The 25,766-nt window shown below is 41.7% G+C and overlaps 1 protein-coding gene across 6 annotated transcripts in view; it reads right to left on the bottom strand.

Moving 5' to 3' along the window:
* The window catches only part of phkb (phosphorylase kinase, beta), a 368,089-nt gene that overhangs the window by 102,643 nt on the left and 239,680 nt on the right, over positions 1-25,766 (bottom strand). For all 6 annotated transcript variants that reach the window (XM_068049379.1, XM_068049377.1, XM_068049380.1 and 3 more), the window contains 2 exons: positions 10,471-10,526; positions 10,151-10,244 (listed from right to left, as the gene is read on the bottom strand). In XM_068049379.1, the coding sequence (XP_067905480.1) occupies positions 10,151-10,244; positions 10,471-10,526 (150 nt within the window). The remainder of the gene's footprint in view (positions 1-10,150; positions 10,245-10,470; positions 10,527-25,766) is intronic.

Here is a 25,766-nt window from a genome sequence, read left to right as displayed (position 1 = left end):
AAGCATGGCCAATATGGAGGAGTGTAATTCAGGGCTGGGTACACAATTGTTAAAACTATCTCAACTAATTCCAAACGTCAATGAGGAAGATTTGGAAGTGTTTTTCGTGTCTTTTGAGAAACTGGCAAGGCAGCTAAAATGGCGAGCTGAGACCTGGTCTCTTTTATTACAAAGCAAGCTAACCAGAAAAACCCATGAGGTTTATTCCCTGTTGCCAGATGAGAGTTCATCAAATTCTGAATTGACCAAAAATGCTATCCTCGGGGCATATGAATTAGTATCCAAAGCCTATCACCAAAAATTTAGAACCCTCAAGAAACAAGCTAATTAAACTTATCTGGGGTTTGAAAGAAGTAAGCAGCTGGCTTTTGACCAGTGGCTCTTAAAGTATAGCTCAACTATGAGAATCTCAGAGAAGTAATTCTGTTAGGGGAATTTAAACACTCTCTCCCAATCTCCATAAAGACCTATGTAGAGGAGCAACGTGTTCAGAGAGCCTGGCAAGTGGCCGTTCTAGCTGATGAGTTTGCTTTAATTTATAAGTCGACTTCCCAGGGGAGAACCTTTCCTAGTCACCCCCACAAATCCGAAAAGGACAAAGGGTGGGAAGATAATAAGAGCCCAAGCAGTCCTGGGAGAGAAAGAAAAGCAAGAGACACAGGGGGCCCTCCTCTAACCAAAAAGCAAGGTGCTGTGAGCAGGAGTGAGACCGGGAGACCTGTGTGCTTCCATTGTAATAAGGCGGGTCATCTAAAGGCTGACTGCTGGAATCTAAAAGGAAAACCTGCAGGGTTAATCAGGGCACATCCACTCAGTGAAGAAGAGAACCTGATGGAAAGCACAGCAGAGCAAGCTGTAGCTTTAACTGCAGTAAGAGTGAGACCCAGCAGGCTTACTACTGCAGGTACAGGAAAAGTTAATAGGATTCCTGAAAGCTATCAGGATTTTATGTTTGAAGGGAAAGTAACCCCATACCCCTCGAGTGGGGCAAGTAAGGCCACAGGAATTCTCAGGGACACAGGGGCCACTAGATCCCTTTTACTGGGAAAAGGCCTGACCTTTCGCCCTGAGAATGCAGTAAACACCAGAATGGTGGTGAATGGTATTGGAGGACAGTGTATGCCTGTACCTGTACACCGGGTGCACCTGCAGTGCGACCTACTTTCGGGACTGGTGACCGTAGGGATTGTCCCTAGTTTGCCTGTGGATGGGGTTGACCTGCTCCTAGGTAATGATCTGGCGGGGGTGAAGGTGGTAGCTGCCCCCCGCCCGCAGTAGTGAAAGAAAGACTGCACGAGGTCAGAGAGACAGGGCAGTGGCAGAAGACAGTCCCCTACAGTTCCCCTGAATGTGTAATGAATCAGGCCATGATCAAACCAGCTCCCCCAGAGGAAACTGAATTGGCACGGCAGGCAGATGACCATGAGACCTGTCCGTCCGAGACTTTCTTTGGAAAGTTAGAAGACCCAGGGAATGAGTTAAATGGATTTTCCCTAGCTGAGGCTCAGAGAGCCGACCCAGCATTGCAAGAGTTAGCACAGGCTGCCCAATTTGAAAGTGAAGCAGAGGGAGTCCCTGATTGCTACTATTTAAAGAATGAGGTACTGATGAGGAAATGGAGTTCTCCTCACAGACCTGAGGGCAAGTAGTGGACAGTAGTTCACCAGTTAGTGGTGCCGCAGAGGTACTGGAGAGAAATATTAAGAAGGGCCCACAAGACTACAGCGGCTGTACATGCTGGCATACGAAAGACCAAAGCCCGCATATGACAGCAGTTTGACTGGCCAAAACTCCACAAAGATTTGGTGGAGTACTGCATGAGTTGTCACATGTGCCAAGTTGAAAGGAAACCCCAACCTACAGTGAAACCCACACCCCTAAATCCTGTAACGGTGTTAGGAGGACCCTCCAGCAGAGGGCTGGTGAACTGTGAGGGACCCCCGCCGAGAACAAAAGGGGACAGGTAGACACTGGCAAAAGGTGAGAAAGGGAACAGGAAAAAGCAACCAAGAGGGCAGGTTAAAGTAAGTCCGGAAGGAATCCAGGATGAAAAGCCCTACTGTCCGGTCAGCCAACCCTGAAAAATTTGAAAAGTTACACCTCACATCTTCCTATGTAAATGCAAATACTAGAAGCACCCCGCCAGAGTTGCTAACAGCAGTTACAGGAACCTGTAGAGACAAAGAAAGACCACTGTGTTTCTTCTGCTCTTTTCTGTCTCTATCTGCTTGTGTGTATCGTGTATGATAGTGTGGGTGCATCGCGTATCCATAGGTGTTAACCGAATTAGTGCTTAAGTTTAATAAATTTCAACTTTTTATCTTTAAACCTAAGAAAACCTCTTTGGCTAGTTTCTTTGCCTTATAATTGGAAGTTGGTGAACAAGGATTCACAAAGGGGGAGCAAAAAAACGGTGTGTTTAAAATAATCCTGTTATGGTAAAACCAGCTGAAGATTGAGAGGGAACCCTAGATGCCTTTCTCACCTGGTCGTAACAATGCCCACCTATCACAGACTGTTCATCAACCTTGCCTGGAGAGACTTCAAGTGGCATCTGACTATTTGGCTCTGGGACACCTCACTGGACCTGGAAATATCCTACCAGTTACAACCCAGTTAATTTTATCATGCCTAAGAAATAGTTGTAAACTAAAACATCCTTTTCTCCCAGTTAACTTTTTTTTTAATGCATATGTGTGTGCATGACGGTTAGGAAGAATAAGAAGTTTGAAACGAATCCTTTCACAGAGTTATCTCATGATTGTTTAAGACTTAGTTTATTAATAAATAGTTGCAATAATTTTGTTGTTGTTTAAAGAAATCTAGTTTGGTGTGCTTTATTCTGGGGTACAAATAGAGTGTTTAATTTGGCTATTTTCCAGTGAGTGGGAAACTTTACTAATAATGCTATGACCTGTGGTGTAATGGGACTGAAGTAACAGTGCATTACTCCCGCCTTGGTCATACCAACCTATTAAAACTGTATGTTGCTTACTGCTCCAGGTGTCTGTGCCGACCCAGCCCTTGGGTATGCTCCTGCATACCCATAGTGTTCACAAACTGTTGCACTGTTGTTGTGCTGAGAAAACTGTCCTCGTCACCCACGGGAGGTTTGTTCCATCAGGGTGACATGGTTGGGGGGGGCGGGGGGAGCAGTCTTGTAAGCAGTGAGACTTGGACTTGGCGCTGTCTTTCCCCTCTGTTCCTTATCGAAGTCGTTGCTGCTCTCAGCTTCCCAGAGCTGGGTGTCTCACTGCACTTGGCGCTTTGAAGTTGAAGTGCACTAAGCCATTCGTTGCTTCCAAAGTTTTGAAGTTGGGGAAGCCTTCTCCTCCAGCTCCTTTGCATTCTGCCACTTCTTTTGCTGGTGTCGGCTTTCCTGCCCTTTCTCTGTTCATTTGCTGGTCTCTGGACTGGGTTATTGTTAAGATCAGAGCCTGCATGACAAGTCCCATTATATAAGGTGGTATATCCAGACTTAAATTTGTTTCAATTGAACATGCTGTAATTACAGGTATGCTTGGTAGCCCGTTAAAAATGGAAGGAAGGCCGCCTGTGTTTTTTTGGCTGATCATGTCATTTATGTAATTTTGATGTTGAATGTATGGGCAGGTATGAAGCTAAACATTAATGAGCCACACCTCAGCCACTTAAGAGCTGCATGTGACTTTTAAGATGTTGGTTAATCTTACTTAACAAGTAAGTTCTGCATGTAAATTAGAAAGTTGCGTGTGCCATTACATCCTGATGGACTGTAAAGTTTCATGGAGTGAGGATCCTGTGTTTGTGCTGTGGCTTCCTGCATCACTGAGCTGTCAATTTCAGCTTCTCTGCTGTATGGAGATTGCAACAAAAATGTACATTTTTACTGTATTAAATTTTTAACTTGTATTACGTATTGTTGTAAACAGCATTTAAGAGTATAAAACCCAAGGTCAAGCAAAGTATTTCCCAATAGAAAAGCCATCAGTTCAGAATAAACATGTTAACCAGCAAAAGTTCCACAAGATGTGATTTTCGGTGTAAACACAATGGCTGTCTAAACAAGCCATAACTTTGAATCATAAACATCTTTGTCACCATCAAGAACTGGCTATCCATTCGCAATTGACGGTTTGTTGATTTAATGCAATTGTGAGAGATGCAACTGTCTATTGCCACTTGTTTCAGTCTAACTTCAAAGGTGGTCAAATGTGACCATGACATAGATCAAAGGGATAGTAGATTTGATTGACAACTGCATCTGTGACCTAAGAGGAGTTGTGGATCATGGACTGACTTCTCCAAATACAGGTTTATATTGAGCTTCATGTGTAGTTCAAGGGCAGTCTATAGTGATTGTTTTTGTCTTACCGCCCTTAGGCTAAGAGTTGTGAGCTTTAATGTACGCAACTGAGCTAGGCCTGATTGAAGTTGTAGCAAGAAAAATTCTGTTTCAAGTCATTAACTAGAGCTTCACTTGTTCCTCTATAAATAGACACAGACTGAAACTGTGGTTGTTGGGTTAGGAGGTGCATGCTTTCAATGTGTAAATCTGTAAAAAATGCTTCTGTAAGTGTGTAAAGTCTCCACTACTGTCCTTCACCAACTGGGTTTCTGGAGTATAACAAAGTGTGCTTAACCGAGAAAGTAAGTTTAACAATAGGACCTCATCTGAACTTTTATTCTCTGTTTCCAAATCGCCAGTCAGATTGAGAGTTTTGTTGGCTGTCTGGCGAGAGGCCTGTGCTAGAAGGCCACAGCCTAGGACCATAGAGAAGTGGAAGGAAAGATTGAAGAAGTGAGGGAGATCGCTGGTTGGCTTGCAGATTGGGGGCAGGGGGGCATCAGTGCAGGACAACCTAGAGATCGGGGGTTGCCTTATGATCCGATGGGGGGTTGCCCTTTGTTCAGGAGTTGCCTGGAGATTGGGCTTCTACCAGGAGATTAGGGTAGGGCTTTGGATTGGGGAGGGGTGGGGTCGACAGATCATGGGGTGGCCAGCAAATCCTAGGGTGGTGAGTGAATTGGCCGGGGGAGTGGTCACCGGAGGATCACGGGGTGGTTGGTGGATCGCAGAGGGGGGCTGTAGGGCCAGTGGGGTGGATTGAAGAAGAGTGACAGATTGCAGGAATGGGGGCAGTGGATTGTGGGGTGGTTGGCAGATTTGGGGGGGGGGGGGGGGGGGGGTGGGCAAGACAGTGGATTGACCTTGACTATGCTTCCTCCCACCCGGTTTCCTGTAAGGACTCTATTCTACTCTCCCAGTTTCTCTGTCTCCATCACATTCGTTCTGATGATGCCCCCTTCTATACCAGTGCTTCCAGTACATCTTTCTACTCAAGTAAAGATTTTCCGCTACTGTGGTTGGCATGGTCCACAACTGTGTCTGTTCCTTTTTCTGAACTTCTGCTCTCACCCACTTCTTCTCCCTCCCAGAAGCAAGATAGGGTTCTCTTTGTCCTCACCTTCTACGCCACCAGCCTGCACTGTTAATGTATTATCCTCCACCATCTCCAGTGTGATGCCACCACCAAACACACCTTCCCCTCTCCCCCCCTTTCAGTATTCCAATGGGACTGTTCCCTTCGCAACAACCTTGTCCACCCCCAACACTCCCTCCCCTCTCCATGGCACCTTCCTGTGCAAATATAGGGAATGCAACAGGTTTCCTTTTACTCCTCCCTTCCACTGCCCAGGGCCCTCCTTCCAGGTGAAACAGCAATTTCCTTGTACCTCTTTCAATTTAGTATACTGAATTTGCTGCTCACGCCACAGTTTCCTCTACACTGGGGAGACCAAAGGCAAATTGGGTGACCTCTGTTCAGTCTGCAAGTGTAACCCTGAGCTTCCAGTCTCGTGTCATTTTAATTCTCTGTCCCATTCCATAATCTGACGGCTCTGTCCTTGGCTCCTATTCTGTTCCAATGAAGCACAATGCATGGAACATCACTTTACAGCCTTCCAGACTCAACACTAATTTCAAAAATTTTAGATCATAAACTCTGCCTCCATTTTTTTGGACAGCGAATTCTGCCACTCACACCTCCTCTAGACCCACCTTTTGTTTCTTTACTCGCCCCATTACTGACTCCTTTCGCCTTGCACCAACATTCCTTTTGTCATTTAATCTCTCCTGCTATCTACCCTATTACAGACCTTCGCTTTTGTTCTTTCCTCCCTTCCCTTCCTCACCTCTGTTATTGCTTAAAATCAGCTCTAACTTTTTCCAGTTCTGATGAAAGGTCATTGACCTGAAATGTTAATTTTATTTTTCTCTCCACTGATGCTGCTTGACCTGCTAACTATTTCCAGCATTTTCTGTTTTTATTTCAGATTTCCAGCATCTGCAGTATTTTGCTTTCACTCTTAAAGGGACTGCTAAAGGCCTCTCAAAAACTCCCCAAAACTAACAAAATTTTGAATTTTATGACTCAGTCCACAAAACAACTGTGGACCATCACCAGCCTGTCTTCTCCACCCTCCCTTCTAAATCGCGCATGAACCAAAGATGATTAATTCTAATATGTTACGACCAGGTGAGAAGGAGGTCTAGCATTCCCTTTCAGCCTTCACCTGGTCTTACCGTAACAGGATTTTACTTTTAAACACACTGTTTTTAGCTCCCACTTGATGAATCCTTGTTCACCGCTTTCCAATTATAAGGCAAAGAAACCAGCACAACAGGCTTTCTTAGGTTTTACAGAAGAAAAGTTGAAATTTATTAAACTTGAACTGAAACTCTAATTCGGTTAACGCCTACAGATACACACCGCGCCACACGCTAGTATGCATACGCGATACACACATGCAAATAGAGACAGAAAAGACCAGAAGAAAAATAAAGTGGAAATGTTTGAGGCAATATCTGAAGAGTTTTTGTTATGGTTCTTCGAGCTCACAGTACAGTCCTTGATTGTAGGTAGATCTTGCTTTTCGTTGGGGCCCAGTATTCTTCTTAAACCTTGTTCACTGTATGAGACTTTTCTCTCTTGGGGTTCATGTCTCTTCAGTGGATTCAAAGGCTTGTGAGAAAGAGATGGGAGCAGGCAGACAGGAGAAGCTGTGGCGAGCCAGCCGGGAGAGATCTTCTCAGTCCAGGAACATTCTGCTTTCTGCCCAAACTGTTTGTACAAATTCAAAAAACTCAGGTTGCCCAACAGGTTAGTCATGTGACTAGCCGGTTTAACCATCTCTGTTTGTGTATTCAGCCATCTTCGCAGTTAACCCGGAAGGCGAGCGTCCCCACCTTCAATGTCTGGTGATTAAAAGTCCATTGTGGGTTGTATGCTAAGGAGTGGCTGCTTTGTTCTTCCAAACACTGTCTGTTAATATGCAAATGCATTTTCCAGCCACGGCTGATCTGTTTAACAAGTCTGCTTCACTCCAGTAACAGTTTAAAATCAATATTCATGACAAAATTAATGTGCCTCATTCTTGACAGATGGGGGCCTAGCATGACAAATTTTTTTTTTCTAGTATATAATAAATGATTGAGCTTGAGTTTGCTGGAGTAGGGCATCTTGTGGCATGCCTGGTTATTTGGACTTCATCCTGAATCCTTCTGTTCAAAATGTTTTTGCTCTGTAAATTGCTGGGAAGTGAAAGCTGATAATGGCGCAGAGAAGGCAACAGGGCATCTGGGACCTTGGTGAACGATGGCACCTATAGTATATTTCCTTACCCAATGAGATTAAAGGATTGAGAAATAAACAGAGGAAGAACTGAGGAGGGTGAATTAGAATGGGTGAATTCAATATCAAATCAGGGGCAGAAAAGATAAAGACGGAAAGAAAGATTGGATTGAGAGAGAGACAGACAGAAAGTAAGAAAAAATGTAAATATTTAAAACTTAACATTTTTAAAATCTCCAACAATTCCCTACCTGGAGGAATGAGACCCCATGCTTCTAATTGTTCAATTTCTGGGTCAGAGATTGATTGGCAGTCATTAACAATTATCACATCGTTAAAAGGGCTGGTGCACTATTAATTACTGGACTTAACTTTCTCTGACGAGTTTCATGGATAACTAATATGAAATTCAGTAACTTCATGACATTCACAAGAATGTTAGGGTGAGATGCCATTTTCGTGAACAGTGGAGCATGCAAATCCCCCAGAAACTTGTAGCGATTTTCAAGTCTGTTCCTCGCCACAAGTTTCTGGCTGATTTGCACATTAATAATGCAATGCATCATTCACATGCCATTATTTGTCAGCACCTTCCAAACCCGCGACCTCTATCACCTAGAATTACAAGGGCAGCAGACACATGGGAACACAACGACATGCAAGTTCCCCTCCAAGTCACTAACCATCCTGATTTGGAACTGTATCGCCATTCCTTCACTGTTGCTGGGTCAAAATCCTGGAAGTCCCTCCCTACCAGCATCGTGGGTATACCTAAACCACATGTACTGCAGTGGTTCAAGAAGGTGCTTCACCACCATCTTCTCAAGGGCAATTTGAGATGGGCATTAAATGCTGGCCTTGCCAGTGATGCCCACATCCTAAGAACGAATAATAAAAAAAAAATCTGGTGCCTTTGTAAAGTCTTCTTTGAGACTATTAGGGTAAGAAACATATTCAATGAAATATAAAATTTAAATAGCATGGAGTTAATTTAATTACCCCAAATTAAAGTATAAAATCACCTTTTTTCCCTACAACCACAATAGATGAGCTGTATCAGGACAAGCTGCTATCCTGATTTGTTCTGATGAGGCCCGAGGATGAATTTGCTTTCATCCTCAGGCCTCTCTATTCCGGTGCAATGTCACTGCCACTATCAGAATCACATCCACTTTAGGGTGCTAAGGAATTTAGGCCTCAGAATCCTTTAAGTTGAAAGAAAAAAAAAATGCAACTATACGTAGAGCTGCTTACTATAAATATGCAACAAGAGAGAACAGAATCCCCTAATGGTGTGTTAAAAAGGTGTTATATTTCATTCAATCAGGGTTTAGGAACACAGGAAGAGTAGTAGGCCATTCAGTCACTTGTGCCTGTTCCACCATTCAATTGGATCATGGCTGTTCATTACCTTCATCCATCTACCCATTCCTTAACCCTTAATGCACTTGTTTAACAAAAATCTATCAATCTCAATTTGAAATCTTTAATTGACCTAGCCTCAATACTTTTTTTTTATTTCCGAAATATACATTATTCATAAAAATCTGTAAAAATTACATTACCAGTTTCAAACTGCACCAAGTCAAAAAATACAAACAGTGCAAAGGAGGTCCGTTTGCTTCATTACAATCATGAGTTGCCTCACAACCCTTCCCTTTCACATTTGTCATGCCAATTACATTTTTACATTTTACAGCAAATGAAAATTTTCCCGATACAGTTCGAGGGGTTTCCCATGGATCCAGCCCCTCAGTTCAGCTTGATGGGGGGACCTTACACTGTGGTCTTTCCCCATTGAGCCTTTGCTGCGGCTGCCCCAAGCTTTAGTGCGTCCCTCAGCACGTAGTCCTGGACCTTGGAATGTGACCTAGCCTCAATACCTTCTTGGGAGAGAAAATTCCAAATTTCCACTCCCCTTTGTGTGAAGAAATGCTTTCTGACACATCCCTGGACTCTAACTTTAAGGTTAGAAGGTTTTTGGGGTGGAAATATTACAATTATTTTAAACTTGGATGTTATGAAAAATTATTTCATTTCAGCACATTAAAAGCATAGTTTTATTCATCACAGCTTTTAGGTAAGACTTGTTTTTTAAACTCTGTCACGTAACCCAGTTTTACATAATTGTAATTACATTTTTCATGCAGATTATCCCATTGCTGATTGGCATTCAGTACAAATAGATGAGACACCATTTTAACCCATAATTTCTTTACGTATTTCTTAAAAAGAATATTAAGCCAAATTTTTTGAAATGACAACAAAGTATTTGTTTAAATCAGCTTTTACAAAAATGAAAATAGTAATGATTTGATGCCAACATTTATTATTGCTGTTGTTGAAACAGATGACTGCTGCCATTTATCATGTACTTAGTAGGCCATGCTAGAAGTGGAATCTCAGTTGCACAGCTGCATAACCACATCTCTAACTGCAACACAACTGAACATCTTCACTGCAGCAGCTCTCTCTAAAAGCTACAGGCTTTCGGAATGCAATCTTCCAGACAGAAGCTATTATTATATACTATGTACCTTTGCAAGCTCCTGTTGAGGCCATATTTGGATTGGTTCTACCTGTTGAGGGGTCTGGGTCTGTATGCCATATGTGTTGAGAAATACTTGCAGGCTACAAACACAGAATGCTCAGTTTTATATCTTGTCTTGTACAAAAGTCTTGTAAAATGAAATAGCTGAACTTTTTATGCAAGTTAATAATGCCTAAGACACAAATTATAACTAAATTAGTATTCCCAGTGCATCAGCTATATAATCTCTCGGCTAAAGAACAAATAAATACTGTAGATGAGGCAGAAGCTTATAATAGCCTGTCTAATGGGCTATGCATCACATACCGCTGGCTTTCAGCAATCAGGGACACATGAACTACCACATCATTTTCTGAAAGACCCTGAAAGACACAATAAAAATGGATAAATGTCAAGTATCAAGCAAATTATGAAAATATGCTGGTAACTTTGAAACAGGAGGAAGATTTGTAAAAATGGACAAAACAAAATATATTGATTAGCCTGTTTCTTTACACTATCTGCCACCTTATAATAAATCCAATTTTGCTGAGACAGCAATGCAACACTCTACAACTAAAACCCATTAATCTAACAACTACCCAAAGGGGTTTATTGCCAATGCTACTTAGTTTGATGCATAACTTGGTGTTTGGTGCAATACATTCTCCTGTGCTATCTGTGGACTGTTATGCTAAGGTTCTGAATGTAATGGTCCAAAGCAAAAACCATTTGTGATATATTATGTAGTGTACAGCAGCTTTTACTGTAGCATTAGATGCAAAGGATTTTATTATGCTTCATACAGAAATTGTCTTATACTGATGTTGAAGAAACTTTGTTGAAACAAATCACACAAAAATGCAATATCATGAACTAATACTCTACACAATACCATTTTTCAGTGATACAATCCTTAGCACTTCCAAGATTCAGAACAGATACTGTTAATTGTAAAGCATTACAATTCCAATTTACTCTGTATTGTTAGCATTTCAGTGGGGAGGAGTTTTCTTTTGGGGGGGGGGGGGTGGTGGTGGTGGTCCAACCTGCTGATGAATTGTACCATCGAGTCATCCACATTCCCCGAGAAATGGATTATTTAGGTTCGGAAGAGGAGGCAGTCTCTTTGCTCTCCTTTGTAATATTGCTGGGTTTAAATCCACAGAATAACATGGCACTACTTGAAAAGGTTTTGTACATATCCAGGCATTTATTTGGGTTGGGTGGGGGGTGGGAGGGAGAACAGAGAAAATTCCAAACTGAACCACTGCTGTGCATTCTCCAATTTGTTTTTGTTTAGATCAGGGCTGCCAAACATTAGCACTCAAACTCCTGTATGTTCCACAGAAGGCGGAGTAAAAAAACTTCCCTACCTTTTCTTCAGCGGCCTCCAGGAGTCCCTATAGGGACAGCTGTTTAGGCTGCTGTAGAACTAGAAAACTAGTTGGAACTTGCAAGGTGTATGTTGCACCTGATTTCTCATGCATTTTACAAAAGTGTCCTAAAACAAGCGCATTACCCTTTTTTGAATATTTAAATTGATCCGATGCTGCTATCGGGTAGTTGCCAGGTTGCCTAAAGTAAGGGGAGAGGTGATCACTCACCAGAGAAGATAAACTGCCACCTCTTCCAATGCTGATGTTTCCCTCACTTAAAGAATGAAATGACGTAATAAAGGAAGCTGCTGTTAGTACTTTGTTTTTAGTTATTCTTCTTCTTTAATGCATGTATTTTATAACTTATAAGCCAGAGGTAATATGCAATTCATTATCTGACACAATCTCTAGCTATTTATTTGTCACTTTAAAAAAGCTCATAAAAATCAATTATTTTCCTACTTTCTCCCTTTTCTCTAAAAGATGACGTATGGTTCCATTTCAAAGCAAATCAATTGACTTTTCCAGAAATACCCTGAAAGTAATGTGCCCTTATGCTTGTGCTGATTTCCAATAATGGCTCAGACTTTTCAGTTTTGACAGCACTATGTTAACAATGGCAAAAATTATTGTTTAAATTGCTTTTATGTTGTTTAGTTTGAAAGCTAAAAAGGGGAAATTCACATGGTAGGGTGGGAATTCCTTGATGGGCCCCTTAAGATCCCAAGGTTAATTCTGGAAAAAATTATTTTACAGTTTAATTTTGCACTATGCCTTTTCAAAAGCTTAAAAAAAAAGGTAATTCGCACTAAAGAAAGCACTACACCATAACAGAAATTATAAAACTATGTAAGTAGGGTAGTAGTCATATTTGATTCCTGAAAGAAGGTTTCAGCCATCTGGTCACGTATTTTAGTATTTTTGTGCCTAAACACTTCAGGTTTTTTGTACATTCATGCTTCAGAATCAGAAGTATGATTAGAACACCAATATAAATACAGTAGCTTTTGGGACATTCTTTCTCAGCTTCAACTTAAACTAATTCTTGTCTCCAGCTAACACAAGATTAGTGGAATAAAAACAAGGAATGCTGGAACCACTCAGCAGGTCTGGCAGCATCTGTGGAAAGAGAAGCAGAGTTAACGTTTCGGGTCAGTGACCCTTCTTCGTTAAAAATATATATATATTCAGGTACAATGAACTGACAATGTCATGCTAAAATGATGCATAATTTCATATTAAGTATGTCCTTATTTTTGTCACAAGACTACTAGATCTCTTAACATTCAATTTGATAATATACATTCACAATACTTCATAACCCATTATATCAGGAACAATGCTTGGCAAATGAAGGTGCTGATATAATGAGAGTTAACACTCAGATTAAACAAATCTTGCAGGAATCTTTGACCAAACTGTCATTTTCAATTTCCTGGGGTATACTACCTCTCCTTGCTTCTGAAAAAAGTTCAGATAGCTCTGGAAAGTGCCACAAGAATAGTATTAATAGAGTACTAAGTACTTAGAACCATTCATATTATGGTCAAAGGGATTTTGCAGTTCATTGATAATTTCATCTTCTCCCTGAAAAACTTTGGGACCAGTGCGATGAAAATAAAAGATATGGAAAATGGTGCTTTCATGATGTTTAGTTTAGAGATACAGCACTGAAACAGGCCCTTCAGCCCACCGAGTCTGTGCCGACCATCAACCACCCATAGGAAGGAGCTGTTTAGGCAAAGAATACCCTTCTGCAGGTCTTTGAGTAAAATTGATGGAATGCACTTTCTTTCTAATGGCAAATAGATGGCCAAATTGTTCAACAATCTATTGAATTTCTATGTTTCATTTACTAAGAACATCTGTTCATAGAATCATCAACTTGGTTCAGATGAGTCACCTATATTGGGGTGTCTAAGTCAGGCCTGTGGACAAAACTGATGCCATTTCTCAATTATATTTAGCCCATGGATCACCACCTAACTGTTCTCCCATATCCTTCATAGAAAAGTAAGGTGTTATTAATGAAAAGCATTAATCTCTGGAAAGACCCACTGGCTAATATGGCTGATCAGCTGGTTGGGTTGTGGGAATTAAAAAACACCACCATTGTCAATTTTCTTGGCAAGAGTACACAAGACTTATACCTCCCACTCCCAGCAGAACTGCTCGCACATCCTACAGTATAATTGATTCCTAGAAGCCAAACAGCAGTAAAGGGAGAGAGGTAGGGAGCGAGGGGCAGGGGAGAGAGGTAGGGAGTGAAAAATATGGAGAGCAAGAGAGCGGGGGAAGCAATACAGATAGAGTGACAGAACGGGAGGCAAGATGGAGGGTGAATGGTGTATATAAGAATCGTACAAAATGCAGTAATGATTGGGAGTGGGACATAACATTTAATCATGATTCTGCTAGGCTCAGTATCAATTTAAACATGACTCATTTTTTTAGTTGTGCCACAAAAGACACATATGGCTGCTTTAAAAGGTTAACAATCTCTGACCTATGTGATACTATTTCATTAACTTGAGGAACACATTGCAAGAGAACAGGAAATAAGATCTGCCCTATATTTTCAAGTAATAAATTGTAGATGTACTTTCTCTCCTTGGAAAATAATACATTTTGGTTACTGCCAAAAAATTGTTCCTGTTTCCAAGATGATGACAAAACCTTGAAACAAGACACTCAGAGGATTATAAGTTGAAGTGGAGCACAAAATAACACATCATCCACAAGATAAAAGGTATATTTCATCCAGAATTTAATGAATAGGGGCCAGTAAGCAAGAAGATGCAACTGGAGGTGCCTTCGGAGAAACATGTACTATACTTGACCTTTTTGTTTTATATACATTCGGACTTTATTAATGTCTCTAGGTGAAGTCAGCGAACGGTTAGAACGATCTGACAAGAGTCTAGAAACTGATGATTGGGGACTTTGTAACTTGATGTACTTTGAACAGCAACCTTTTGTTGTACATGCTCAAGATGCAGATGTAAGAACATACATGCAACTGCTGATGTCTGTTACAGCAGTGTCTCTAAGTACACAAAGGCAGATTTAAACTCTAGGGGAGGAATTTTCACAGACAAGGGGAGGTAGGTTTGGTGTGTGCAGGGAATAAAATTCTCTAAAAGTGACATCAGGTTGCAATCCCGATATTATCCCACGCTCTTCCGGGCTTCAACTGGAAGGGAACCCCATGCAGCTGTAAGGTAAGGCATTTAAATTATTGAAATAGGTCATTAGGTTCTGTTTTAACCAAGGATACTGACTTTAACAGCCAGCGAATCTATTTCCCGAGTTGTTAACAACTCGCCAGGATCACTAAGGGTAATGCACAGTGGGGAGTGCTTCTTCAGTGAAACTGACAGGCTGGGAATAGAATGATAGAATTTTATATTGAGTTTGAAAGTGATTTAGTTAAGTCTGAAACTAGGGTCTTAAATCTAAACAAAACAAACTACATAGGTATGAGAAGTGATTTAGCCAAGGTACATTGGGAAACTACATTCAAAGATATGAGGGTAGACAATAATGGCTAGCATTTAAAGAATTAATACATAATTTGCAACAAATACACATTCCTTTGAGGCAGAAAAACCCCACAGAAAAAGTGGTCCAACCAAGAGGAGTTAAAGGTATTATTAGGTCAAAGGAAGAGGCTTAGAATGTTGCCAAAAAGTAGTAACCCTGAGGATTGGGTGGATTTTAAAAATCAGCAAAGGAAGACCAAGAAATTGTTAAGGAAAGACAAAAGAATATGAGAGTAGACCAGCAAGAGACATAAAAACAGACTGTAAATGTTTTTATAGATATATAAATAGGAAGAGATTAGAGAAAGTAAATATGGGCTCATTAGAGACAGAGACAGGTGAGATTATAACGGGAAATCAGAAAATGGCAGAGACATGAAATAAATACTTTGCATCTGCCTTCACGATAGAAGGCACAAAAAAGATTCTGGAAATAATAGGAAACCAAGGGTTTAGCGCGAATGAGGAACTTAAAAGAATTCATAGAACAATTAGTATCAGAGAAATTAATGGGACTAAGTGGCGATAAATCCCCTGCACCTGACACCCTGCATCCGATGGGTTTTAAAAGAGGTAGCTGCGGAGATAGCCACTGCATTGGTTTTGATCTTCCAGAATTCCTTAGATTCTGGGACAGTTCCCAAGGACTGGAAGTTAGCAAACAGAACCCCACTGTTTAAGAAAGGAGGCAGAGAGAACTATAGGTCAGTTAGCCTAATATTAATATTGGGCAAAATGCTGGAATTTATTAGGTATGTGCTGACAAGACACTTAGGAAATCATAATATGATTAAGCTGAGTCAACACAAATTTATGAAAGATGTTTGGCAAATCTGTTAGTGTTTTTTGAGGATGTAACTAGTAAGATGGATGTAGAGTATTTGGATTTTCAAAAAGCATTTGATAAGGTGCCACACAAGAGGTTATGATACAAAATTAGGACTCATGGGATTGGGGGTAACATATTAGCAGGGATTGAGGATTCGTTAATGGGCAGAAAACAGAGAGCAGGAATAAACGGGCCATTTTTGGGTTTGCAGTCTGTAACTAGCGGGGTACTGAAAGGATCAGTACTTGGGCCTCAGCTATTTACAATCTATATTAATGATTTAGATAATGGGACTGAGTGTAACTTATCCAAGTTTTCTGACAATACTAAGTTAAATGGGAAAGTAAAGAGTGAGGAGGATACAAGAAGGCTGCAGAGGGGTATAGACAGGTTGGAGGAGCGGGCAAGAATATAGCAGATGGAAGACAATGTGGCCAAGTGTCCACTTTGGTAAGAAAAATAAAAAAGCAATATATTTTTATGAGAGACATTGGGAATGTTGATATTCAGAGGGACCTGGGTGTCCTTGTAAATTAAGCACAGAAAGTTAACATTCAGGTACGGCGAGCAGTTAGGAAGGCAAATTGTATGTTAACTTTTGTTATAAAGAGATTGGAATATAAGAGTAAGTTACTCTTACTACAATTCTTGTCAGGCCACACCTGGCGTACTGTGTGCATTTTTGGTCTCCTTACCTAAGGAGGAATATACATGCCCATTAGGTAGCGCAACAAGGGTTCACTAGACTGGTTCCTGGGATAAAGGAATTGTCCTATGAGGATAGATTGAGTAGATTAGGCCTATATTCCCTCGAGTTTAGAAGAATGAAAGGCGATCTAATTCAAACATATAAAATTCTTAAGGGGCTTGACAGAGTAGATGCTGAGAGAATGTTTCCCCTGGCTGGGGAATCTAAAACATGGGGCCAACAGTCTCAGAAGGGATGGCCCATTTCAGACTACGAGGAGGAGAAATTTCTTCACTCAAAAGGTGTCAATCTTTTGAATACTCTACTGCACAGAACTGTGGATGCTCAGATTTTCAGTATATTCAATCAGAGGTCGACAGATTTTTGGGTAATAAGGGAAGTAGGGGATAGTGTGGAAAGGTGGAGGTGAGGTAGAAGATGAGCAGTGATTTTGTTGAATGACGAAGTAGGCCCAAAGGGCTAAATGGCCTGTGTGCCTATTTCTCATGTTCTTATCAGTGAAACTGAGTAACTGCAGCTATGCCAGGCGAGAGGCTGCTGCTCACAGCACTCCTTCTCAGTATTTGACAGGTGATTGTCACCTCCTTGGAAGTCACTTCATCTTTCTTGCACTTCACTGTTGCAAGCTTTCACCACGTCATGGGAGCAGCTTATGCAGCTCTACCTTGTACCTCTGATGAAGAGCAAGAGGAGCAGCAACAGTTATCTTTTCCTCAGCCACATGCTGCTGTGCAGGGCAGAGTGGATGGATACAGAGATCCAACTCCAAGGAGGCGAGACGCCCAACATAGGATCTACAGGCAGAGAATTAGCTCTCTCAACATTTGTGACCACCAATCCCTCAGGCGGCACAGTGGCGCAGCGGTTAGCACTGCAGCCTCACAGCTCCAGGGCCCCGGGTTCAATTCTGGGTACTACCTGTGCGGAGTTTGCAAGTTCTCCCTGTGACCACGTGGGTTTTCGCCGGGTGCTCCGGTTTCCTCCCACGACCAAAGACTTGCAGGTGATAAGGTAAATTGGCCATTGTAAATTACCCCTAGTGTAGGTAGGTGGTAGGGAATATGGGATTACTGTAGGGTTAGTATAAATGGGTGGTTGTTGGTCGGCACAGACTCGGTGGGCCGAAGGGCCTGTTTCAGTGCTGTATCTCTAAATAAAAAATAAAAATAAAATAAAGGATTGGCAGGTTGTTGCTGACATCTGCAGCCTCCTGAAACAAGACCTCCTTCACAAGGGGCCAGGTGGACACAGATTGGCTGTGGCTTATAAGATGCCTGTCACTGGAGAGCCACTGCCCCTCCCCTCTGGGTCCCTGCCTGTCCCCAGGGTTGTGTGCGTTCTTCTCCTGCAAGGAGAGAAAGCAGGCAGTTATGAGTGTTAGTAACATTTTATGTGGATAGCAGGGAAGGACAACATTTGTGGAGGATGACGGTGAGGCATGGGTGCGAGAGGGTACTAGGATAAAGGTGAGTGAGAGTGTTTGCTGTTCAGGTGAGGATGTAAGATGCCTGGAGAGTGAGAAATGAGTGGAGCTGCAAGGTGTATTATTGAGGAGTGCTGTGCAGGAGAATGCTGGGAAATCAGCGTGTGGAACTTGGCACCTGAAAATGTTATGCCACTGACCTTTCCCATTCTCCTGAACTCCTGGGTCCTCTTGGTGTACTGTCTCCAGGTTGGAGGGACCACACCTCTCCTGTTGACTTCATCAGTCACTTCCATCCATGCCCGCGCAGTTGGAGACGTTGTCCTCTTCCTTCTGTTCTTGGGAAAGATCACCTCACTGCAGTCCCTCAGATCTTGCTGCAGACCTTCAGGTGAGAGTGAGAACCCTGGGGAGCAGCCTTCTTCCATGGTCTCCTCTCCATTCCTCTGGTTGCTGAAGCTTGAAAAACCCATGTCCGGTTGAGTATTATAACCCATGCTGGGTCGCTTTAATTAGGAATCCAGCTGTGACAGATTCAACATGTCATCCTGTCCAGCATCCCTGATTAGTCGAGGAACCCAAAAGCAGAATGCTCATGCCGTGGCTCTAAAGCCTGCTGGAGATTGCAACAGGGTCCCATTCTGCTCATGGTCCCGCTGTTTGACCAGGGACTAAGTTGAGAGTATTCTGCTCTATGATTCTGAGAGTCTCGCTGTGGCTAAAATATGCTCCACTGGTTTTAATGGAGAAGTGAGGAATTGCAGGATGTGATGGAAGGCCAAGTTAAATAAATATGTTACACCTGGGACTGAAAGTGTTGAAATGTAACTCAAAAATGGCAACTCTGAATTGGAAAGCAACCATTACATGTTCATATTTAAAAAAATTATCTTGACTCTCTAAATAAGTTGCAACACATTTGAGGCATATTTTAATGAAGACGCCAAAGGTCAGTAAATTATTGGAATGTCACTGTAACTTCTGGGTAGCTGTTGCACAAGTCATTTGGAAAAGATTGATGTTTACTAGGTGAAGTGTACGAAGACTCAGAGTATTTCACCATTGATGAACTATTCAAGGAATCAGTTTCATCTCTGATATTTGATGTTTTTCTCTCATTCTTGTGAAAGAAATCCAAATCTCACCACAGAAATTCAGTTGTTCATTTGCTTGCTCTGGTGGACAAAGATACTTTTAAAAAATGAATTTCAAATGAGTATACTTGTTCAGTTTAAAAGTTTGTCCATATTAACACTCCATTCAGTAAGAAGTATCCTCATAACAGATCAGCATAGCATTTTGAAATGCAAGAGTAAGAATTACCTCAGAATATGCAACTGATGCTGGGATTTAATGCCCTGATTCAAAAAAATCTTTTTGAACTAGGGGAGCCAGCCATTTATGTTACGGTCATCACTGAAAGCAAAAAGGGTGGTCTCGCAATAAATGTTAAAAATTCCTCTGGTGTTTCAACTTTATTGCCAGGCTTTTATAAAAGAGAAATTCTAAATTGATTTGGGCACAATTAGTATGTATTTAAAATACCTTCTGTTATTTTTTCACAAATGGTTTAGGGTATGAGATATTTTGACTGTTAAAATAATTTCTACAGTTTTCATGGCATGACATTTCTACTAATACGTCAAAAAATCAAAACACCCTAATATTGTGACTCTGCCATTAACATTCTGCCAAATAACAAAATATGAGGATCACCATATTTAGGGATATCGAATGTAGTTAGTGAGCAAGATACAGCTGCATGCTCCTGTGCACCTACACTCTGAACTGCTTTTTCAGGTAACAGGGCCACAGTAGTAGAGGAAACCCCCTCACTATGACACATTTCCCACAAGCTGATGTAAGGCAAAACAATGACTCTTGGAGTGAACCAGGTTAACACTTTTTAATTAAGTGAAAAGCAGGAAAGATCAGGGTACAAGACAAAACCATTTAAAAATAAAGCTCATTAGAAGCACTCTCACCTCTAAATCAGAAGGTTTTGGGCACAGATTCCTCACCAGAGGCTTGAGCACAAAATCTAGGCTGACAATCCAGTGCAATACTGAGAAAGTGCTGCACAGTTGGAGGTGCTGTCTTTTGGATGAGTTGCTAAACCGAGGTTCCGTCGCAGGTGAATATAAAAAAATTTCAAAGAACGCAGATCGTTCTCTCTAGTGTCCTGGCTAATATTAATCCCTCAGCCAACACCATTAAAACAAATTATCTGGTCATTATCACATTGCTGTTTGTGGGATCTTGCTGTCAAAATTGGTTGCCTTTTTTCCAGTGTCTACACTTCAAAACTACTTCTTTATTAGTTGTAAAGTGCTTTGAGATATCCTGAGATCATGAAAGGCGCTATATAAATCCAAATATTTTTCCTCTAGTTTATCACTCCTTAACACAAGGAGGCATAAATTAAGAATGATAATAAAGAATACACAATGTTAGTTAATACAGTCTTCACCACTTAAAACACAGAGTCATAGAATCATAATGACACAGAAGGAGGCCATTCGGCTCATCGTCCATGTTTAAAATGGGCAGTCGATTATGTAGAAAGAAAGACTTAAATTTATATAGCGCCTTTAACGATCACATGACGTCCCTAAGCCTTTTATAGCCAATGAAGTATTTTTGTTATTTCTACCAGGCCAATGCTATTTCAATAATTTCATTGCTTTACAATCTGAGCAGAAGTTTTAAATTACTATAGATATCTTGCAGTATTGAGTTTAGGGCTGGTTGCAAAGTTCCTTATTTCTAAAAATAAAGTTAACTTTACGATGAATAATTTTTATACTATAAATTGTAACCAGACAGATGCCTAAATAAATGAACATTATGCAAAGATACAAGGGGAACATGGACAGATCTTTTCTCAACTTTTTGCATGTTCATAAATCTACACCCTTCCAAAAAGGTGTTCAAAAAAGGATGTGGAAATCTTTGAAATTCATTCCCAGTAACTAGAGGGGGAAGCAGCTGGTACATTTATTAATTATTATGGACTTTATTCATAGGGGCATAGAGTACAAGAACAAGGAAGTTATGTTGAACTTAAATAAGACACTAGTTCAACCTCAGCTGGAGTACTGCATCCAGTTCTGAGCGCTGCACTTTAGGAAAAGTGTGAGAGCATTGGAGAGCATACAGAAAAGATTCACAAGAATGGTTCTAGGCATGAAGAACTTCAGTGAGGAAGACAGATTGGAGAAGTTCAAACTGTTTTCCTTGAAGAGAAGGCTGAGAGGTGATTTGATAGAGGTATTCTGGACAGAGGGGTCTGGACAGAGAAGATAGGGAGAAACTGTTCCCACTTGTGAAAGGATCGAGAATGAGAGGGCACAGATTTAACCTAATGGGTAAGAGAAGCAAAAGCGACATGCGAAAAAACTTTCCACGAAGAGATTGGTTAAGGTCTGGAATGCACAGCCAGAGAGGCAGGTTCAATTGAAGCATTCAAAAGGGAATTAGACAGTTATATGAAAAGGAAGAATGTGCAGGGTTACGGGGAGAAGGCGGGGGAATGGCACTAAGTGAATTGCTCTTTCAGAGAGCCGGTGCGGACACGATGGGCCAAAAGGCCTCCTTCTGAGCTGTAACAACTCTGTCATTCTGCAATTTGCTCACTTCACTTATCTCTGAAGTCAGACTGAATATAGCTCAGACGGACAGAATTAAATCCTTCTTTGTCTTACAACCATGAGGATCCTATGGGCAATCACTTTGGGTAGCATCAATCTTGTGTTTACTATACAATCAGATCACAATTTAGAATGGATTGGCCATCTCACTCAAGCAGGGTTAATTTCAGAAAACAGAAGAATTATTAGTCAATTGGAATGCAGTTTTGAAATTAGATTTGAGGCAGAGGAAAAGGAGCTTTTCTGCATATTGGACTATCCAGGCTTGGATTGTTCAAAGCCCCAAATGTAAAAATTGTATATTTTGAAGCATCGACTATAGGATCACCAACCCTGCAGGATTGTCCTGGAATGCCCAGGATTGAACAATTAATCTCCTGGACACCCCTGCAAGCAATCCAGGAGGAGAATCAAAGGGGTATTAGATCGTACACACGAATGCAGTGTTTTGGAGTACGCACAATTATTGCTACAAGCTGCACTGAAGGTTTCTTTTAATCTGTAATATTACTATCTCAACATTAGATGTTCTCGTTGGTCTGCTCTGAAAATGCAAACTTAGAAAGGCGCACTCAATTGGGGCTACTATGAAGCTATTTTTTGATTGGCCGTCAATTAATTTTTCTCAGATTGTATTTGTTCCAGTCACTAGATGTTGTACAGTTGTAAAATGTTGTTGTTCGAATAAAAAGCAGTGCAAGCAGAAATACAAGTAGATGCTGTCTAAGGTGCAGCTTGTTCAAACCTAAATATAGGTCTGTGCCAGTGAAAAGGTTAAAGTAGCTCAGTTGACAACTGCGCAAGAGGTACAATAAGGTAGAAGCTTCAAAATCTCAGTATTCAGTTGGGTATATTTATTGAATATGCCATTACATACCCAATAAATTTTATTCTTGCCAAAAGGTTATAGGATGCCAATAAAATTAAAGATGACAGCTCATTGGACTACATTTCAAATTTGTATTGATGGTCAGAATTCTATTTTTTTTCCTTAAAAAAAAGTACCTTATAGCTGAAATTTGTGAGATAATTATGCCTTTAATCTTTTCACAAGACAGAAATGCCTTCAATGTTCCAATAACAACTTGCATTTATATAGCACCTTTAATGGAGTAAAATGTACCAAGGTGCTTCACAGGTCAAAGAGGCAGGTTTCAAGGAGCACCTTAAAGGAGGAAAGCGAGGTAGAGAGGCGGAATGATTTAGGGAGGGAATTCCAGAGCTTTGGCAGCTGAAGGCACGGCCACCAATGGTGGAGTGATTAAAATCAGAGATCTCAAGAGGCCAGAATCAGAGAAGTGCAGATATCTCAGAGGGTTGTGAGGCTGGAGGAGAACAAAGAGATAGGGAGGAATTTGAAAACAAGAATGAGAATTTTAAAATCGAGGCATTGGTTAACAGGGAGCATAGGTGATGGGTGAGTGGGATTTGGTGCAAGTTAGTACATGACATGGAGAGTTTTGGATAGCGTTAAGTTTATCGAGGATTGAACATGGGAGGCCAGCCAACAGTGCATTAAAGTAGTCAAGTCTAGAGATAACAAAGGCATAGATGAGAGTTTCAGCAGATGATGAGATGAAATGGGGGCAGAGGCAGGTAATCTTACACAGGTGGAAATAGGCGGTCTTTGTGATTTTTAAAAAATTGTTTGTGGGATGTGGGTGTCGCTGGCTAGGCCAGCATTTATTGCCCATCCCTAATTAACCTTGAGAAGGTGGTGGTGAGCTGCCTTCTTGAATCGCTGCAGTTCTTGGTTTGGTACATCAACCATACGGTTAGGAAGGGAGGTCCAGGCTTTTGAACCAACGACAGTGAAGGAACGGCAATATAGTTCCAAGTCAGGCCGGTCTGTGGCTTGGAGGGGAACTTGCAGGTGGCGGTGTTCCCATGCATCTGCTGCCCTTGTCCTTCTAGGTGGTAGAAGGTCGCGGGTTTGGAAGGTGCTGTCATAGGAGCCTTGCTGAGTTTCTGCAGTGCATCTTATAGATGGTACACACTGCCTCCACTGTGCATCAGTGATGAAGGGAGTGAATGTTGAAGGTGGTAGATGGGGTGCCAATCAAATGGGCTGCTTTGTCCTGGATGGTGTCAAACTTATTGAGTATTGCTGGAGCTGCACCCATCCAGGCAAGTGGAGAGTATTCCATCACACTCCTAACTTGTGTCTTGTAGATGGTGGACAGGCATTGAGGAGACAAGAGGCGAGTTACTCTCCGCAGAATTCCTAGCCTCTGACCTGCACTTGTAGCCACAGCAATTATGTGGCTGGTCCAGTTCAGTTTCTGCTCAATGGTAACCCCCAGGATGTTGATAGCGGGGGATTCAGCTATGGTAATGCCATTGAATGTCAAGGGGAGATGGTTAGATTCTCTCTTGTTTGAGATGGTCATTGCCTGGCACTTGTGTGCCGCGAATGTTACTTGCCACTTATCAGCCCAAGCCTGGATGTTGCTGCACCTGGACACGGGATGCTTCAGTATCTGAGGAGTTGCGAATGGTACTAAACATTGTGCAATCATCAGCCAACATCCCCGTTTCTGCCCTTATGATGGAGGGAAGGTCATTGGTGAAACAGCTGAAGATGGTTGGACCCAGGACACTACCCTGAATAACTCCTGCAGTGATATCCTGGGGCTGAGATGATTGACCCCCAACAACCACAACCATCTTCCTTTGTGCTAGGTTTGACACCAACTAGTGGAGCGTTTTCCCCGATTCCCATTGACTCCAGTTCTGCTAGAGTTCCTTGATGCCATATTCAGTCAAATGCTGCCTTGGTGTCAAGGGCAGTCACTCTCACCTCACCTTTGGAGTTCAGCTCTTTTATCCATGTTTGGACCAAGGCTGTAATAAGGTCAGGAGCTGAGTGGCCCTCGTGGAGCCCAAACTTAGCATCACTGAGCAGGTTATTGCTGAGCAAGTGCCGCTCAACAGCATTGTCGGCGCTCCCTTCCATCAAGAGTAGACAGATAGGGCAATAATTGGCTAGGTTGGATTTGTCCTGCTTTTTGTGCACAGGGCATACCTGGGCAATTTTCCACATTGCTGGGTAGATGCCAGTGTGTAGCTGTACTGGAACAGCTTGGCTAGGGGTGCGACAAGTTCTGGAGCGCAAGTCTTCAGTACTATTGTCGGAATATTGTCAGGGGCCGTAGCCTTTACAGTATTCAATGCCTTCAGTCGTTTCTTAATATCACGTGGAGTGAATCGGATTGGCTGAAGACTGGCATCTGTGATACTGGGAACTTCAGGAGGAGGCCGAGATGCATCATCCACTCGGCACTTCTGGCTGAAGGTGGATGCAAATACCTCAGCCTTGTCTTTTGCACTGATGTGCTGAGCTTCCCCATCATAGAGCATTGGTATATTTGTGGAGCCTCCTCCTTCTGTTAGTTGTTTAATTGTTCACAACTGGATGTGGCAGGACTGCAGAACTTAGATCTGATCCATTGGTTTTGGGATCACTTAGCCCTGCCTATCGCATGCTGTTTTCACTGTTTGGTACGCAAGTAGTACTGTGTTGTAACTTCACCAGGCTGACACCTCATTTGTAGGAATAAAAACAAGAAATGCTGGAAATACTCAGCAGGTCTGGCAGCATCTGTGTAGAGAGAAGCAGAGTTAACATTTCAGGTCAGTGACCCTTCTTCAGAACTGGCAAATATTAGAAATGTGAAAGGTTATAAGCAAGTAAAGCGGGGGTGGGGCAAGAGATAACAAAGGAGAAGGTGCAGATAGGACAAGGTCACAGAATAGCTGACCAGAAGGTTATGGAGCAAAGGCAAACAATATGTTAATGATGTGTTGAAAGACAAAGCATTAGTACAGATAGGGTGTTTATGGACTGAAAATTGAACAGTCGCAAGTACAACATGAAAAAAACAGTGGGTAAGCAAACTGAACAAACTAAGATGAAATAAAATAAACACAAAAAAAATTAAAAAAGAAAAAAATGACTAAAAGTAAAGGCAAAATGGGGGGGCCGTCATGCTCTGAAATTACTGAACTCAATGTTCAGTCCAGCAGGCTGTGGAGTGCCTAATCGGTAAATGAGGTGCTGTTCCTCGAGCTTGCGTTGATGTTCACTGGAA

Source organism: Heterodontus francisci, chromosome 17 (assembly GCF_036365525.1).
Source record: "Heterodontus francisci isolate sHetFra1 chromosome 17, sHetFra1.hap1, whole genome shotgun sequence".
NCBI lineage: Eukaryota > Metazoa > Chordata > Chondrichthyes > Heterodontiformes > Heterodontidae > Heterodontus > Heterodontus francisci.
The sequence above is the reverse complement of the archived record's forward strand: the minus strand, read 5'-3'. Positions and strand labels throughout refer to the sequence as shown.